This window comes from Pristiophorus japonicus, chromosome 2, assembly GCF_044704955.1.
Source record: "Pristiophorus japonicus isolate sPriJap1 chromosome 2, sPriJap1.hap1, whole genome shotgun sequence".
In the NCBI taxonomy this organism is placed as follows: Eukaryota; Metazoa; Chordata; class Chondrichthyes; family Pristiophoridae; genus Pristiophorus; species Pristiophorus japonicus.
The window spans coordinates 360,440,174-360,458,822 of record NC_091978.1 but is presented as its reverse complement, the minus strand read 5'-3'; the positions used below and the strand labels follow the sequence as shown (position 1 = coordinate 360,458,822).

The window sequence follows — 18,649 nt, the reverse complement described above, 5'->3', positions numbered from 1 at the left end:
TGACAATATTAAATTCGTGGTGTTGCCGCACCAGTAACCAATATCGGTCAGCAAGGACAGAGGTGATTGGTGAATGGGTCTTGGTGCGAGTTAGGGTACGGGCAGCAGAGTTTTGAATGAGCTGAAGTTCATGGAAGGTGCAAGGTGGGAGGCTGGCCAGGAACGCATTGGAATAGTCGAGTCTGGAGGTAACAAAGGCATGAGTGAGGGTTTGAGCAACCAGTGGGCTGAGACAGGGGCAGAGATGGGCGATATTATGGAGGTGATAGTAGGCAGTCTTGGTGATGGAAAGGATATGTGGTTAAATAGGATGCCGTGGTTGCAAACAGTGTGGTTCAGCCTCAGACAGTGATCAGGGAGGTGGATAGAGCCAGTGTCTCGGGAACGGAGTTTATGGCGGAGACCGAAGTCAGTGACTTCAGTCTTCCCACTAAAGGTCTGCTCTTCCAGAACTTGATGTCGGACAAACAGTGTGGCAAATCAGAGGCAGTGGAGGGGGCGGAGAAAGGTGGCGGTGAGGTAAAGCTGCGTGTCATCAGTGTACATGTGGAACTTCCATTGAACGTTACACAGAAACTAGGTCATCACTCTTTATCACTACTGGAGCTAACTAATCACTGGAAGAAAGCAATAAGGAACCTTTCCCTCGTGCAGTCTATCGCACTGGCTAAGGCGAGGTTTCTTTCAATTTGGTGGGGGGGGGGCGGAAATGCAGAGGTAAGCTGTTATATATGTAATAACTCGATAGACTGAATATTGCAAACCTGGCTCTGCTTTATTAGGGCCCAAAGTGATTACATTACATGATGGCTTGCCTTTTATACCTGGGCCACACACACGTGCGTACAGCCCAATGACCTCCGACAGTGGCGCCACCTGGTGGCTAGTCATCATCATCATCATCATAGGCAGTCCCTCGGAATCGAGGAAGACTTGCTTCCACTCCTAAAATGAGTTCTTTGGTGGCTGAACTGTCCAACACGAGAACCACAGACTCTGTCATGGCTGGGACATATATTCGTCGGGGGAAGGGGGGGTGGCACTGATTTGCCGCACGCTCCTTCCGCTGTCTGCGCCTGGCCTCTTCACACTCGCAGCGTTGAGATTCGAAGAGCTCAACACCGTCCCGGATGTACTTTCTCCACCTAGGGTGAACTTCGGCCAGGGTCTCCCAGGTGTCAGTGGTGATGTCGTACTTCACGAGGGAGACTTTGAGGATGTCTACCTTTGGCTCGTTTGCCGTGAAGGAGCTCCGCATAGAGCAATTGCTTAGGAAGTCTCGTGTCTGGCATGCAAACTAAGTGGCCTGCCCAGCGAAGCTGATCGAGTGTGGTTAGTGCTTCAATGCTGGGGATGTTAGCCTGGGCGAGGACACTGATGTTGGTGTGCCTGTCCTCCCAGGGGATTTGCAGGATCTTGCGGAGACATCGTTGGTGATATATCTCCAGTGACTTGATATGTCTTCTGTACATCGTCCATGCCTCTGATCCATACAGGAGGACGGGTATTGCTACAATCCTGTAGACCATGAGCTTGGTGGTAGTTTTGAGGGCCTGGTCTTCGAACACTCTTTTCCTCAGAAGTACTGGAGGTGATGTTGAATCTCCGCATCAATGTCTACCTTTGTTGACGAGGCTCCCGAGGATGGGAAGTGGTCCACGTTGTCGAGGGCCACGTCATGAATCTTGATGACTGGGGGGCAGTGCTGTGCGGCGAGGACAGGCTGGTGGAGGAGTTTTGTCTTATGGATGTTAAGCGTATGGCCCATGTTTTCATATGCCTCAGTAAATACATTAACTATATCCTGGAGCTCAGCCTCTGTATGTGCGCAGACGCAGGCGTCGTCCGCGTACTGCAGTTCAACGACAGAGATTTGGGTGATCTTGGAATTGGCTTGGAGTTTAGTTCCACTCCAGCGGGGAGCTTGTCGATAGTGAGGTGGAGCATGGCAGCGAGGAAGATTGAGAAGATGGTTGGAGCGATGACGCAGCCCTGTTTGACCCCGGTCCGGACGTGGATTGGGTCTGTAATGGATCCGTTGGTAAGGATCACGGCCTGCATGTTGTCATGGAGCAGGCGAAGGATGTTGACAAACTTTCGGGGGCATCCAAAACAGAGGAGGACGCTCCATAAGCCCTCATGGTCGACAATGTCAAAGGCCTTTGTAAGATCGAAAAATAATGGCTGGCGCTGCTCCCTACATTTTTTCCTGCAGCTGTGTGCTGCAAAGATCATGTCCCTTGTTCCCCGTAGGGGACGAAATCCGCACTGCGACTCCGGGAGGAGTTCCTCGGCCACAGGGAGAAGACTGTTGAGGAGAACTCTAGCGACAACCTTCCCAGTGGTTGATAGCCGGGAGATTCCCCTGTAGTTGCCGCAGTCGGATTTGTTCCCCTTTTTAAAAATAGACACGATCACTGCATCTCTGAGATCTCCAGGCAGTAACCCCTAGCATACATACATGACATAAGCAACCATGCTACGCTGTAGTGGGCGGTCTAGGACTGCTGCGGCCATTGCCCATCCCCTGAGGCGGGCTTTGTCGGAGCGTGTTGGGAGATCACCGCTAGACAAAAAAAAAATCCCGGAGTCGGGAGCACGGCCGTTGCGAGGATGCTGAACCTAACCCTTCATATATGCGCCATATTCTACAGGAGCAGATAGTCACGGACTAAATATCTGTTGTAATCGCTGAACACCGATGGGCTGCTTCGCAGAGGTTCACAGCCCAGTGGATGGGGGGGAAAAAAAGAAAGACTTGCATTTATATAGTGCCTTTCATGGTCGCCAGACAACCCGAAACACTTTACAGCCAGTGAAGTACTTTTGGAGTGTAGTCACTGTTGTAATGTGGGAAACGAGTCAGCCAATTTGCGCACAGCAAGCTCCCACAAAAAGCAATGTGATAATGACCAGATAATCTGTTTTAGTGATGCTGATTGAGGGATAAGTATTGGCCAGGACACCAGGGATAACCCCCCCTGCTCTTCTTCGAAATAGTGCCATGGGATCTTTTACGTCCGCCTGAGAGAGCAGACGGGGCCTCGGTTTAACATCTCATCCGAAAGGCAGCACCTCCGACAGTGCAGCACTCCCTCAGCACTGCACTGGAGTGTCAGCCTAGATTTTTGTGCTCAAGTCTCTGGACTGGAGCTTGAACCCACAGTCCCCTGACTCAGGCGAGTGTGCTACCCACTGAGCCACGGCTAACAAAGAGCTTCAGTAACATCAGTGGAGAGAGGCGGGTTGTGGGGGGAGCCCCATGTGTGAGGAAGCTGAGTGAACACACTACGTGTGTCAGGCAAAGCAACTCTCTTTCTTTAAGAGAAGGTAAGGGAAGATTTAAGAGGCGTTCAATGTTATGAGGGATTTTGATGGATTAAATCGGGAGAAACTGTGTCCACTGACTGGAGGCTCGGGAACCAGAGGACACAGATTAAAAATAATTATCAAAAGAACCAGGAGGGAAGATGAAGCGTATTCTTTACACGGCGAGTTGTTACGATCTGGAATGCGCTGGCTGAAAGGGCGGTGGAAGCAGATTCAACAGTAACTTTCAAAAGGGAATAAGATGTATACTTGAAAAGGAAAAACATTTGCTGGGTTATGGATATAGTGGGACTAATTGGAGAGCTTTTTCACAGGCACGATGGGCCGAATGGTCTCCTTCTGTCCTATAAGATTCTGCGATTCCAGTATCATCCCCGCTTGTGTTTAATATTAATTGGTAGACGGGTGAAAAACCCAGGGCCTTGACCACTGAATTTCAAAAGCCCAACCGAGCCTGTTGCTGACAGCGGACATCGGGCACTTGATACAGTCCGTGAATTGTGCCGTCTGCTCATGAATTGGAGCTGATACAAGAGTCTCCCGGACCTTTGGATTGATAGGCACAGACACACAAAGGAATTGTTGACTTTGTGTGTGGCCAAGCCTTGGTAAACTTTGCATTTTTCATTCCCCTTTTGTTTTTTGGCTCCGAAAATGTTTGCTCACAAACTATAAATGTTTGCTCACAAATTTTGTGTAAACCCACCGAGCAATTTTTGGCTGATGGTGGAACAAGTGGGTTAGACCGAATTACAGTCATTTGTTGCCAGTTACAGTACTTTTCCGATCGCCTTTCCGCCCCCCCCCCCCACCCCCACCCTTTCACATTTCTGTGCCTGTGGGTCATTTTTCTCTCATTATTCGCAATCCGGTACTTACTTGGTCATTACAGATAAACACATTACATGGTACACAGCAGCCGTCTCCTCAGTTGGGGGAAAGTTACAGGATTGATAGTCCAAACATTTCCTGAGGAGTAAAACCAAGAACAGGATGGAGTGAAATAGGATTTCAGTATCTCTGTAATCTTCTCCAGCCCCACAACCCTACGAAATGTCTGCGCTCCTCTAATTCTGCCCTCTTGAGCACCCCTGATTATAATCGTTCAACCATCGGTGGCCATGCCTTCTGTTGCTTGGGCCTTAAGCTGTGGAACTCGCTGCCTAAACCTCTCCACCTCTCTACCTCTCTTTCTTCCTTCAAGACGCTCCTTAAAACCTACCTCTTTGACCAAGCCTGCGTTAATTTCTACTTGTGTGGCTTGGTGTCAAATTGTTATCGCATCACACTTCTGTGAAGCGCCTTGAGACGTTTCACTACATTAAAGACGCTATATAAATGCAAGTTGTTGTTGTTGTTGTTCCCTCCCCAAAAAGAAGGGCGCGAGCCCGCCCTTTGCTTCTCTGACTCTTGAGTTTAAAACCCTCGAGAAAAGTCTTGGCATTTGATAGGCTTTGTTGATGCCCGCTCCCTTCGCCCCACCATCAGCAGCCGTGTGTTTAGCCACCTAGGCCCTAAGCTCTCCTTAAACCTCTCCGCCTCTCCTCCTTAAAAGCTACCTCCTTGGCCCAGCTTTGAGGCGCTTCTCCTAATACCTCCGTCTTTGGCTGGATGTCTGACTGCTCCCGTGAAGCACCTTGGGATGTTTTGCTGCATTCATCATCATCATCATAGGCAGCCCCTCGAAACCAGGATGACTTGCTTCCACGCCAAAAGAGGATGAGTTCAGAGGTGTTTCAATGAAGGACCTAATATTCCAGGTCCTGAACGAAATCCTGAAGGGTGGGAGATGCCTGTGCGTGGATTTTGTTAACATGGGGTGACCATTGCACACCAGCCACCACACGGGCTTGACAGAGCTAGGTCTTGGTCCAGTGGCAAGGGTTAACCAAAATGACTGGAGACCAGTTCTGCTGCACGGACCTAGTGCGCGCACATATCGCAGCGTGGGCTGGGCCCGTGCTGCCCCTGGGCCCCTGGCCCCGAACTTGCGCCTCTCCTGGGTCCTGATCACGTCTCTCCCACAGTCTATCGCCGCTCCTGCTGTATCTGCCCACGCTCCAATCACCGACCTGGACCTTGATGACGTCACTTTTCACTGCCGTCGCCCTCCTGCACCAGCTCCCGCTGCTCCCGGGCCGCCACTCACCGCTCCTTTTACCGCCCCGACCTGCCGCTGGTGTTCGCTGCATTATGCAAATGCCAGTTGCCGTTGGCGTCGATGGGTCACAACCGAGCAGATTTCAGATCAGATTCACTTAGGCCAGTGGCTTCTTTGAATCTTAAATTTATTTTCTTTGAAAGATTTTTTTTCCGCAAGTGGTGGTATTTCAGCCTGCAGCGTTGGGGGTTCCCTTTGCGGGGTCTGCCATTTTGGAGCGAGAGGAGGCACATGACTGCTGCCGCCACTTTTTGCCGAAAACTCTCCTGAGGGGCTTTGTCCTAACCAGCGGGTGTAATGAAAGAATTTGCTTTTTACATCCTCGAGACTTTGCCACCATGCGCTCCGCAGCCAGTGAACGGCTTGCGAAAGCGCAGTCACTCTTATTCCGTAGGGAAAACACAACGGCCGATTGCGCACAGGGAAAGATCCCAAGGGCCGTGCCTCTGCATTTTCGGTCATGGGATGAACACTGGCTGTAGACATGCTGCGAAAACTTGTTTGGGCTCGAAGACATTGACGACGTGAAGCGCAAGTACAAACTATGTGGTCGTGTAAAGTCTTAAAGGAGCTGGACTACAGTATAAAATGGCACAGACTGCAAAAAGCACTGACTGAAACCAAGTCAGCCGCTTGGATTCTTTTGAATGTTATAAATCTATATATTGAATGCTCGGGTGTCCAGTGTTTTTCCACACAAACAGTCCGTCTCCATGGTCGCTGCTGTTTTCCTGTATTATTCTGCTTATTAATCATTGACTGAGGCTGGTACATTGCATACCTTTAGCTGGGAGAGATCCTTTACTACAACAACAACAACAACTTGTATTGAGAGCGCGCCTTTAACGTGGTGAAGCGTCCCAAGGCACTTGACAGGAGTATTATGAGATTAAAAAATTGACACCGAGCCGCATAAGTAGACTGGGCCTGTATTCACTGGAGTTGAGAAGAATGAGAGGGGATCTCGTAGAAACATACAAAATTCTGATGGAACTGGACAGGTTATAGGCAGGAAGAATGTTCCCGATGTTGGGGAAGTCCAGAACCAGGGGTCACAGTCTAAGGATAAGGGGTAAGCCATTTAGGACTGAGATGAGGAGAAACTTCTTCACTCAGAGTTGTGAACCTGTGGAATTCACTACCGCAGAGAGGTGTTGAGGCCAGTTCGTTAGATATATTCAAGAGGGAGTTAGATGTGGCGCTTACTGCTAAAGGGATCAAGGAGTATGGAGAGAAAGCAGGAAAGGGGTACTGAGGTTAATGATCAGCCATGAACTCATTGAATGGTGGTGCAGGCTCGAAGAGCCGAATGGCCTACAACTGCACCTATTTTCTATGTTTCTAAATTAGCGCTGGTGACCAAAAGCCTGGTCAAAGAGGTAGGTTTTAAGGAGTGCCTTGAAGGAGGAAAGAGAGGTGGAGAGGTGGAGAGGTTTATGCAGGGAGTTCCAGAGCTTGGGGCCCAGGCAGCTGAAGACACTGCCATTGATGGTTGAGTGGTTATATTTTACACTGTCTTCTCAGTCGCACTCCTTATTTGGTCAGTCCAATTGCTTCACGTCCACTTATGAGAGTAAAAAGATAGATTTTTCTTTCTTCATTTTCTTCCAATGTTTTTTGTTAATATATTTGTGCCTGGGATGTAGGCGTCGTTGACATGGCCAGCATTTATTGCCCTAATTGCCTTCTTGAACCGCTGCAGTCTGTTTTTCGACAATGGTCACCATTACTGACACTTGCTTTTGAATTCCAGATTTATTTAATTATTTTAATTTAAATGCACTGGGATTTGAACTCGTGTCACTGGATCGTTAGTCCTGGCCTCTGGATTACTAGTCTAGTAACTCACTCATAGGCAGTCCCTCGGAATCGAGGAAGACTTGCTTCCACTCCTAAAGTGAGTCCTTTGGTGGCTGAACAGTCTAATACGAGAGCCACAGACCCTGTCACAGATGGGTCAGACATTCGTCGGGGGAAAGGGGACTGATTTGCCGCACGCTCCTTCCGCTGCCTGAGCCTGACCTCTTCACGCTCGCAGCGTTGAGATTCGAAGAGCTCAGCGACCTCCCGGGTGCACTTTCTCCACCTCGGGCAGTCTTTGGCCAGGGTCTCCCAGGTGTCAGTGGTGATGTCGCACTTTACCAGGGAGGCTTTGTGGATGTCCTTGTAACGTTTCCGCTGCCCACCTTTGGCTCATTTGCTGTGAAGGAGTTCCGAGTAGAGCGCTTTCTTAGGGGGTCTTGTGTCTGGCCTGCGAAGCTGATCGAGTGTGGTCAGTGCTTCAATGCTGGGGATGTTAACCTGGGCGAGGACACTAATGTTGGTGCACCTGTCCTCCAAGGGAATTTGCAGGATCTTGCGGAGACATCGTTGGTGACATGTTTCCAGCGACTTGAGGTGTCTTCTGTACATCGTCCTTGTCTCTGATCCATACAGGAGGGCAGATCTAACTACAGCCCTATAGACCATGAGCTTGGCGGTAGATTTGAGGGCCTGGTCTTCAAACACTCTTTTCCTCAGGCGGCTGAAGGCTGCACTGGCGCACTGGAGGCGGTGTTGAATCTCAATAACTCGACCACAACCACTATGCTACCGTACCCGCTAATCTATTACTCCCAGTTATAATCGAAAAGTATTTCCAGCATCTTTCCTCTTAACATCTAAATAAAAAATAAACCTCCGTGCAGATAGAGTTACCAATTTTCCAGGACTGTCCTGGAGTCTTATGGAATGAGAGCAACAGCCATGAGAAATTTCATTGGGTTATTGAAAAACAATTGCGCTTTAAAAATTTTTCTTTGGGCATATTTGTTTTCAAAAAAGTATTGGCGATCGAAAATAAAAATGCTGTTTGATTGACGGTCGAGAATCAGCCAATCGTGTGAGGAGTCTGTTCACTTGCCATATGTCTGTGGGAAGGAGTTGCGTCGTGTGATGGACACGATCATAGGCAGTCCCTCGGAATCGAGGAAGACTTGTTTCCACTCTAAACATGAGTCCTTAGGTAGCTGAACAGTCCAATACGAGAACCACAGTCCCTGTCACAGGTGGGACAGATAGTCGTTGAGGGAAGGGGTGGGTGGGACTGGTTTGCCGCACGCTCTTTCCGCTGCCTGCGCTTGATTTCTGCACGCTCTCGGCGACGAGACTCGAGGTGCTCAGCGCCCTCCCGGATGCTCTTCCTCCACTTACGGCGGTCTTGGGCCAGGGACTCCCAGGTGTCGGTGGGGATGTTGCACTTTATCAGGGAGGCTTTGAGGGTGTCCTTGTAACGTTTCCTCTGCCCACCTTTGGCTCGTTTGCCGTGAAGGAGTTCCGAGTAGAGCGCTTGCTTTGGGAGTCTCGTGTCAGGCATGCGGACTATGTGGCCTGCCCAGCGGAGCTGATCAAGTGTGGTCAGTGCTTCAATGCTGGGGGTGTTGGCCTGGTCAAGGACGCTAACGTTGGTGTGTCTGTCCTCCCCTGCTCCCATGAGCTTCCATGCTCCACCTCACAATCTTTCCACTTAACATCTAAATAAAAAAGAAACCTCTGGACAGATAGATTTGCCAATTTTCCAGGACTGTCCTGGAGTCTTGTGGAATGAGAGCAACACCCATGAGAAATTTCATTGGGTTATTAAAAAAAAAATTGTGTTATTAAAACATTTTCTTTGGGCATAATTGTTTTCGAAAAAATATTGGAGATGGAAAATAAAAAGGCTGTTTGATTGACGGTCGAGAATCAGCCAATCGTGTGACGAGGAGGCTGTTCGCTTTCCAATTGGCCGTGGGAAGAGAGTGTGATGGACAAGTCGGGCGACCAATAGCGGGGGGCGCGGTGGTTGCAGGCAGGAAGTCATGTGATGCAAGCTCCTGGATGAGGTCCAACCAGAAAGTACTGATGGAGAAACCGAAGTATCTGAAGTAACTTGAAAGACCGAATTGAGGCGTGTGGTGTTTTTTTTACAGCTTCACGCTTGCACAAAGAAAACAAAGTACATGTAGCAACATGGAAGTTTGAAATAACATGCCGCAGCTCTTCCAGGCCCTGTAGAATACCCCCTCGACGGCGTGAAAGCCTTCTGAATTCAAGAAAAGCGCACTTTCACAATGCGGTAGAAAGCTCGCCAGTGCTGGAAACTTAAAATCAAAGAGAAAGAGGTGGAGATGCACAGCAAAGGTCTGTCGACATGTGAACAGGGACAGTTGGTTTTACTGAGCCGAGTTTGCGTGGGGTACATGCCATGTATCTTACATTATTATCTATAACTATATCCCAACATGCTATACATGACTAATAAGATATGACCCTGTAACCACCAGCATACCTTACCACCAGGGGTGCACTTGCAAGAGACGGGTATATAAGGACAGGTCTCAGGCAAGTGCAGCCTTCCAGAGCTGTGAAATAAAGGTGCAGGTCCAGAGTGACCTTGACTTCACTACATGCCTCGTGTGAATCTGGACTGAGGGGACAGGACGTTACAGTACACACAGTGCGAGAAGTCTACCTCGCTCTGTGACCGACCACGCAGTTCCATCACATGGCGAGTCTCTTTGCCCTGAGCAGTTTAGAGCTGGACAGTATTTGGCCGCAGCACAACTTAACAGCCAGTACTTCTCCACAGTGTGCACGGAGAGGGCGTGCTGTGATCCTGGCAATGCAACGAAGAAAGAAAGACTTGCATTTCTATAGCTCCTTTCACGACCCAAAGCGCTTTACAGCCAATGAAGTACTTTTTGAACGATAGACACTGTTGTAATGTGGGTAACGTGACAACCAATTTGCGCACAGCAAACACCCACAGACAGCAATGTGATAATGACTAGATTATCTGTTTTTATTTTGTTGTTTGAGGGATAAATATTGGCCAGGACACACGGGTTACCCCCCCTTACACCTGAGAGAGTAGGTGGGGCCTCGGTTTAATGTCTCATCCGAAAGACGGCACCTCCCACAATGCAGCACTCACCCAGAAATTCGGGAGCACCCCTGAGCCACTAACTTTTAAAAGTTGAAAAAATGAGTGGCAGGCGCGAATGATTTTCAACCCTTAGAAAATTCGGTGTTTGTGCTCCAGGCAGGAAGTGGAGTGCTAAATCAAGCCCCCACTGCCTTCCTGGAATGTTGCAGGGGGGAGGGGCGGTAGGTGTGCGGCGTTTCACAATGGGCCGCGCGACGCGACCGTGTTCCGAAGTTCCTTCCCTCCCTTAACGGGGAGGGCCGTCGCCGCAGGCTCTGCGCAAGGCCCAGTGAGCTGGTCCCTGACGGCAGCCACGATCCGGCTCGATCAGACCCAAGTACTCCCACGATCCGGCTCGATCAGACCCAAGTACTCCCGCGATCCGGCTCGATCAGACTCAAGTACTCCCGCAATCCGGCTCGATCAGACCCAAGTACTCCCACGATCCGGCTCGATCAGACCCAAGTACTCCCGCAATCCGGCTCGATCAGACCTAAGTACTCCCACGATCCGGCTCGATCAGACCCAAGCACTCCCGCGATCCGGCTCGATCAGACTCAAGTACTCCCGCAATCCGGCTCGATCAGACCCAAGTACTCCCGCAATCCGGCTCGATCAGACCCAAGCACTCCCGCAATCCGGCTCGATCAGACCCAAGCACTCCCGCAATCCGGCTCGATCAGACTCAAGTACTCCCGCAATCCGGCTCGATCAGACCCAAGCACTCCCGCAATCCGGCTCGATCAAACCCAAGTACTCCCGCAATCCGGCTCGATCAGACCCAAGTACTCCCACGATCCGGCTCGATCAGACCCAAGTACTCCCACGATCCGGCTCGATCAGACTCAAGTACTCCCACGATCCGGCTCGATCAAACTCAAGTACTCCCGTAATCCGGCTCGATCAGACCCAAGCACTCCCGTAATCCGGCTCGATCAGACCCAAGTACTCCCACGATCCGGCTCGATCAGACTCAAGTACTCCCACGATCCGGCTCGATCAGACTCAAGTACTCCCGTAATCCGGCTCGATCAGACCCAAGCACTCCCGTAATCCGGCTCGATCAGACCCAAGTACTCCCACGATCCGGCTCGATCAGACCCAAGCACTCCCACGATCCGGCTCGATCAGACCCAAGTACTCCCACGATCCGGCTCGATCAGACCCAAGTACTCCCACGATCCGGCTCGATCAGACCCAAGCACTCCCGTAATCCGGCTCGATCAGACTCAAGTACTCCCGTAATCCGGCTCGATCAGACCCAAGCACTCCCGCGATCCGGCTCGATCAGACCCACGCACTCCCGCGATCCGGCTCGATCAGACCCACGCACTCCCACGATCCGGCTCGATCAGACCCAAGCACTCCCACGATCCGGCTCGATCAGACCCAAGCACTCCCACGATCCGGCTCGATCAGACCCAAGTACTCCCACGATCCGGCTCGATCAGACCCAAGCACTCCCACGATCCGGCTCGATCAGACCCAAGTACTCCCACGATCCGGCTCGATCAGACCCACGCACTCCCACGATCCGGCTCGATCAGACCCAAGCACTCCCACGATCCGGCTCGATCAGACCCAAGCACTCCCACGATCCGGCTCGATCAGACCCAAGCACTCCCACGATCCGGCTCGATCAGACCCAAGCACTCCCACGATCCGGCTCGATCAGACCCAAGCACTCCCACGATCTGGCTCGATCAGACCCAAGCACTCCCACGATCCGGCTCGATCAGACCCAAGCACTCCCACGATCCGGCTCGATCAGACCCAAGCACTCCCACGATCCGGCTCAATCAGACCTAAGTACTCCCACGATCCGGCTCGATCAGACCCAAGCACTCCCACGATCCGGCTCAATCAGACCTAAGTACTCCCACGATCCGGCTCAATCAGACCTAAGTACTCCCACGATCCGGCTCAATCAGACCTAAGTACTCCCGCGATCCGGCTCGATCAGACCCAAGTACTCCCACGATCCGGCTCAATCAGACCTAAGTACTCCCGCGATCCGGCTCGATCAGACCCAAGTACTCCCACGATCCGGCTCAATCAGACCTAAGTACTCCCGCGATCCGGCTCGATCAGACCCACGCACTCCCACGATCCGGCTCAATCAGACCCACGCACTCCCACGATCCGGCTCGATCAAACCCACGCACTCCCGCGATCCGGCTCGATCAGACCCACGCACTCCCACGATCCGGCTCGATCAGACCTAAGTACTCCCGCGATCCGGCTCGATCAGACCCAAGTACTCCCACGATCCGGCTCGATCAGACCCAAGTACTCCTGCGATCCGGCTCGATCAGACCCACGCACTGCAGTAGAGGCGTGATGGCTGATGGATCGTGGCCAAAGAGGAATAAAAAAAAAATTGAAAAAAGACCATTGCAGAAATTTCCGTGCCTACCTCGGCCACCTCCCCTTTAACCTTCGCGCCCGGCCTCCCGATCGTCGCCTCCTGCAGCTGTCGGTGTTTTCGCCCGGCGATGCTGCGGGGAGGGGGGTGGGCGGAACCAAAGTTTGGGTCCGGGGCACGACCGGGATGATGTGCACTACAATGACGTCACGATCTCCGGGCGAAGGAAATCGGGGCGCAATGTCTGACCGCTGCACAAACTTCTCACCAAATATAGCAGGAGTCGTCCATCTCGCCGCGCCCCCTGGAGGCAATAACAGGAGACGCTCAGAAGCCAATTTCTCGGCCTTGGACTCTCGGGAAATCAAGGGATATGGGGATCGGGCGGGAAAGTGGAGTTGAAGTCAAAGATCAGCCATGATCTCATTGAATGGCGGAGCAGGCTTGAGGGTCCATATGGCCTACTGCTCCTAACTCTGATGTTCTTATCAAAGAGAGTGTGTAAGACAACAACAACTTGTATTTATATAGCGCCTGTAACATAGTGAAACATCCCAAGGTGCTTCACAGGAGTGTTATGAGATTAAAAGTTTATAAAATAAAGAAATAAAGCAGGAGTCTATTAAAACATGTTGCATTTTTGCCCTAACTGCTGTTGCTGAAAGGGAACATTTTGAACGCAAAGTTTAGCCGACATCACTTGAATTACTGGCATTCCAAAGACCCTTTAATCGGTATTTTATTCCTTATAAATCGCTGGTTGTTTCTGAAGATTATGTGCTCAATGACTGATGTCATTTGGAAAAGTATTGACCGCACCAAAACCACTTGATCCCCTTTTCTTAATTCCGCCCTTTTTATGAATGCATCCACACTGCTGCGGGTTTATTCTACGTGACTGCAACTTCTTTTTCCAATTTTCAAGACAAAAGCTTCCATGTTTGAAGATTGAAGTCTTTCACTGCAGGGTTCAGTGTTCCTTCCCATTCTGCTCCCCTCTCCCTCCCATTTACCTCAGTCTACTCCAAGTAAACTCATCTTCTAATACAGGGTTCAGTGTTCCTCCCCATTCCGCCCCCCCCTCTCCCTCCTATTTACCTCAGTCTACTCCAATCGGACTCATAAGGAATCACCGGCCCTCACACTTTGAGCACAGCTCCCACTGCAAGCACGCAATCAGTCAGTTCGTGTAGGTGATTGCTTGTTATCTTTACGCCCTCAGTATCTCAATAATTTACATTCACGATGATGCCTGTCGTTTGAGGCGGTGTCACAAGAAAGCAAGGCGAGGGTTACTAAGGTGGCAGCCCGGTTGCCTGGGCAGTGACCTCTGACCTGAGCGGCCTTGTTCTGGCAGACGGACTCCCATTGCTTCGCTGGTCGATTTAACCTAAACCCCGCCCCGGTGAGATCGGGTCAACTGCCTGTGTTACACCTCAACCTCCCCACCCCCCCCCCCCGATCCCTCCCTGATTTCCGTTCCATTGACTTCGATGAGGCGGAAGCGGCAAAAGCAGGTGTCTCAGCTGATCCTGGCGGTTTCCTGATTAAAATGGCCCCCTTTGTCCTAGGAAAGGTCAAGCCAGGGCAATGTGGCCTTTTACAAACATAAGAACTCGGAGCAGGAGTGGGCCATATGGCCCCTCGAGGCTGCTCTGGCATTCGATAAGATCATGGCTGATCTTCGACCTCAACTCCACTTTCCCGCCCGATCCCCATATCCCTTGATTCCCCTGGAGTCCAAAATCAATCTCAGCCTTCTGGAATCACCTGAGGACCCCCTCGCCTTTAATCTGTCTCTCACCCCTCCCTCCCCTGGTGTGTTAATGATCGTTAATGGCATGTCTTCATTTGTCGTTGCAGTACCCATGTGCCGTCAGTCAACAGCATGTCGCCAGCAGGGGAGTAAGTGCACTTTCTCTTGTTTCTTCAAAAAGACAGGGTTTGCTTTCCAATTGGATGTGTGCTTAGAGGGGGAAACTGTGGGGGAAGGACATGGGGCAGTGGGACTAAGTGGGTAGCTCTTTCAAAGAGCCCATGATGGGCCGAATGGCCACCTCCTGTGCTGTGTGATTCGATGACGGTGTGCACGCAGCGCCCCCCTCCCACTTCCGATTTTCCATCCGGGAGCGCTACGACTGGGGGATACTGCCTCCTGCAGCCGATCGGCCTAGTCTGCCCTCATGCTCAGCGGCGCTGCATTGCCCGAGCAAAGAGACGATGGGCCGAATGGCCCCGTGAACGTATATCGCCGCTACGAAAGCTACCTGCACACCCTGCCCCTGAGCCCTCTGCCGCCTTGTTGCTCAGTAGACGAGAAAAGGAAATGACCTTTGCTTTAGGGACTGCCCGGGCACACCTCACGAGTTGGAATTGGGGCGGAGTGTCCCAGGAGGCCGCAGGTTCGATCCCGGGACTGTACCAACTCTCAACATCAGTTCAGAGTTGGACTGAACTCTGGTCCAGCTCAAACCAGGCAGGCTGCAATTGGCCTCAGTTCCTTGCGTCAGAGAAGGAAATATCGGAAGGATTCCCGCTTCGAATCCCTGTTCCCGATTTGACAGTATACGCGAATACGTTCCCCCATCAAACTCTACACGTTAATGCGACGTTACCGAGGTCAGGAATGCAAAGAGCAGATTTATGAGCTGAGCCATGTTGATTTTGTGAGCCGGGATGCTTGTGACCTTGAGCGCTGTCGACGCGGGATACGTTTATCGTGTAAACAGTCTTAACGGACAAGAGGCTAGCTCTCGATGGCCACGTCGTCAGAGTGCTTAGCTCTTCGCAAAGGCTGGGTTCACCGAGCTGCGACGTCGGCCAAGGTTTTCAGTCGGACGGAAGTCTGGTGGTGGGCTGAGGCCTCTCCTTGGCCTGGGGAGACACAGAGAGTCACAGCTGCCCCGTGGCTGACCCAGTGTGCCCGACAGCCCCCCCCCACCCACCCATCCCCCGTGGCCCTACTATAAGAGCTTGGCAAGAGGCCAGCAGCAAAGCTGAGGCAGGCGTCCGGTGAAAGGTCGCACAGCTGCTACAATTGTCGCCGGGGGAGCAGTTACTTCCCGCCTGCCACCCGCCACCCCCCCCCCCCCCCCCCCACCTCGATCCTCACATTTAGTGTCTGACATTGGACCGTGCCACTTGCCTCTTCCATCTCCCTTGCCGTCTCTTGCACTGGGGTTTATCGGCAGCTTTTGCAATGCGGCTCATCCTGCCCGAGCTCAAAAGGAAGTTGGGTCACCTAATTGGCAGTTATTCATTATCCGTAAAATCTTCGGGCATGTGTGAGTGTGTGCACGTGCGTGCCATCATAGGCAGTCCCTTGAAATCGAGGCAGGCTTGCTTCCACTCTAAAAGTGCGTGTGTGTGCGTGCAAACATGCGTATACTGGTGCACGTGCGTCTGTGTGTGCGTGCGTGGTGTCTGTGTATGTGTGCTTGGTGTCTCTGTATGTGGCCGTATATGTGTGTGTGTGTGCGTACAAGCATGTGTGTGTGCACGTGCGCGCTTGCGTGTGCTGCTTGCTTGTATGTGTGTGTGCGTCTGTGCCTGTATGTGTGTGTGCGTGTATGTGTATGTGTGTGTGCATATGTGTATGTTTGTGTGCATCTGTGCGTGTATGTGTATGTGTGTGTGCATCTGTGCGTGTATGTGTGTGCATGTGTGCGTGTATGTGTGTGTGCTTCTGCGCACATGTGTGTGCCTATGTTTTTGTGTGTGATCGTATGTATGTGTGTGTGTGTGCGCATGTGTGTGAGTACATATGTGTGCCTTTTTGAACCATTTTGGCTTCGGTTGAAGGACAGGCTTGTGCATTGAAGGTTATGTTTGTTGGAGATAAAGGGATTGTACGATGCATCTTTGCGTGTTTAACTTTAGCTGATTTCACACTGAAAGACCCTGATGCTCAAAAAGGGGCGGCTTCCTGCGGCCACCCGTTGCTCAGCAGCTGTGTGTTGTTTGCAGTTTTATAGAAAGAACCATCCGGTCCGCCGTGGAACAGCATCTCTTTGACGCTCCTGGCAGTGGGGGTCAGAGTTCAGAGGAATCCGAATCAGGGACATCTCTATCGACTGCAGCAGGCTCTGCCAGACAGCGAAGGAGACATCTGAAGGAGCAGGATGAATCTCGGAGAAGCAGAGAAATGTAGGGATGTTTTCAATGCTATTCTTCTATCAGAGTGCACATCTTAAACCAATATATTCGACGGAAGATTTTTTCACAGCATTTGAAATAAGGATAGATTATAAATGAATCTTGATTCTGAATGTTGATGCACTGTATACAATAGCCTGTTTGTATGTATAAAACTGTGTGGTTTATTTGTGTGTATATATATATAAAAGATAAATGAACCATTGATAATTTACTAACCAGAGCTGATTTGATGCTGATTGTTTTCCATCAGTTTAAGAACAGGAATGAGTTTGCTTCGTGTGAAGTGATATTTCTGCACTGCATCCAAATGCAAAGTCTCCGTATTACTCAGGTTAATTGATAAATCCCAGCCATTCCCCCGCCTCTCCCCCAACAGAATGATTAAATAAACACGCTTTATTCTTGGAGCTCATCCTCTAGGTGCAGTTTTCCTTTTGCTTTCTGTGCAGGTGCCCCAGTCTTCTGACCTGGCGATCTCCCCAGGGCTCGCACCCCCCCCCCTCCCCCCTCTGTGGGCATCGGGGCACGATCGCAACCAGCACCAATAGGTTCCTGTCCGTCGCTGTTCCGGACCGTACCCAGGGAAGTGGGCGAGAGTTGGTTCTGTGGGGGGGAGGGGGCACTCCGACCAGCTCTCCCCGCCTCCCTCGGTAGGCTTCCGATTCCCGATGTACTGCCTCTACAAACAGCGCCGCTCAGAATTGAGCAGAGTGGAGGGTCAGGCCTCAGCCCCATTGCTGTGCGTACCTCCCGACGGAGTTTTTCATCATGTCCTGCGAATACAGTCATTGAAACATAGGAACAGGAGGCCATTCAGCTCCACGAGCCTCTTCCGCTGGTCTATTAGATCATGGCTGATCTGCACCTCAGCTCCGTTTACCCGCCTTTGCACCACATCCTTTGGTACCCTTACCTGATAAAAATCTGTCAATCATAGAATGATTACAGCACAGACGAAGGTCATTTGGACTGTCACGCCCGTGCCGGCTCTCTGCAATAGCACCTCAGCTAGTCCCACTGCCCTGCCCTTTCCCCGTATCCCTGCAAATGTTGTACCTGTGCACTAGCTTTTAATGATTTGTGTACATGGACACCTAAATCCCTTTGCTCCTCTACAGCTCCTGGTCTCTCTCCATTGAGAAAATAAATCGATTTGTCTTTCTCGGATCCAGAGTGGGTGGGTGACCTCACACTTCCCCACATTAAACTCCATCTGCCACAGTGTTGCCCACCCACTTAGCCTTGTCTGTGTCCCTTTGTGACTTCCTCCTGCCATCCACACAACTCACGGTGCCTCCGAAGTTAGTCGCCACACTTCAAAAGTACGAAGCACTAAGAGATGTTCTAGGGTATATTAATGGAGGTTCTGGGTTATATTAATGGAAGTTTTGGGGTATGTTAATGGGAGTTCTAAGGTATATTAATGGAGGTTTTGGGGTATTTTAATGGAGGTTCTGGGTATATTAATAATTTTGGGGTATATTAATGGAAGTTCTGGTGTATATTAATGGAGGTTTTGGGGTATGTTAATGGAGATTCTGGGTATATTAATAGTTTTGGGGTATATTAATGGAGGTTCTGGGGTATATTAAATGGAGGTTTTGGGGTATGCTAATGCAGGTTCTGGAATATATTAATGCAGGTTCTGGAATATATAAATGGGAGTTCTGGGGTATATTAATGAAGGCTT

The 18,649-nt window shown here is 50.9% G+C and overlaps 1 protein-coding gene across 4 annotated transcripts in view; it reads left to right on the top strand.

Annotated features, from left to right (window-relative positions):
• The window catches only part of LOC139250280 (protein FAM13A-like), a 111,595-nt gene that overhangs the window by 21,316 nt on the left and 71,630 nt on the right, over positions 1–18,649 (top strand). For 3 of the 4 annotated variants that reach the window (XM_070872781.1, XM_070872794.1, XM_070872774.1), the window contains exons 3-4: positions 14,665–14,706; positions 16,768–16,947. In XM_070872781.1, coding sequence (XP_070728882.1) covers positions 14,665–14,706; positions 16,768–16,947 — 222 coding nt within the window. The remainder of the gene's footprint in view (positions 1–14,664; positions 14,707–16,767; positions 16,948–18,649) is intronic. The other variant, XM_070872790.1, reaches the window with a different exon arrangement.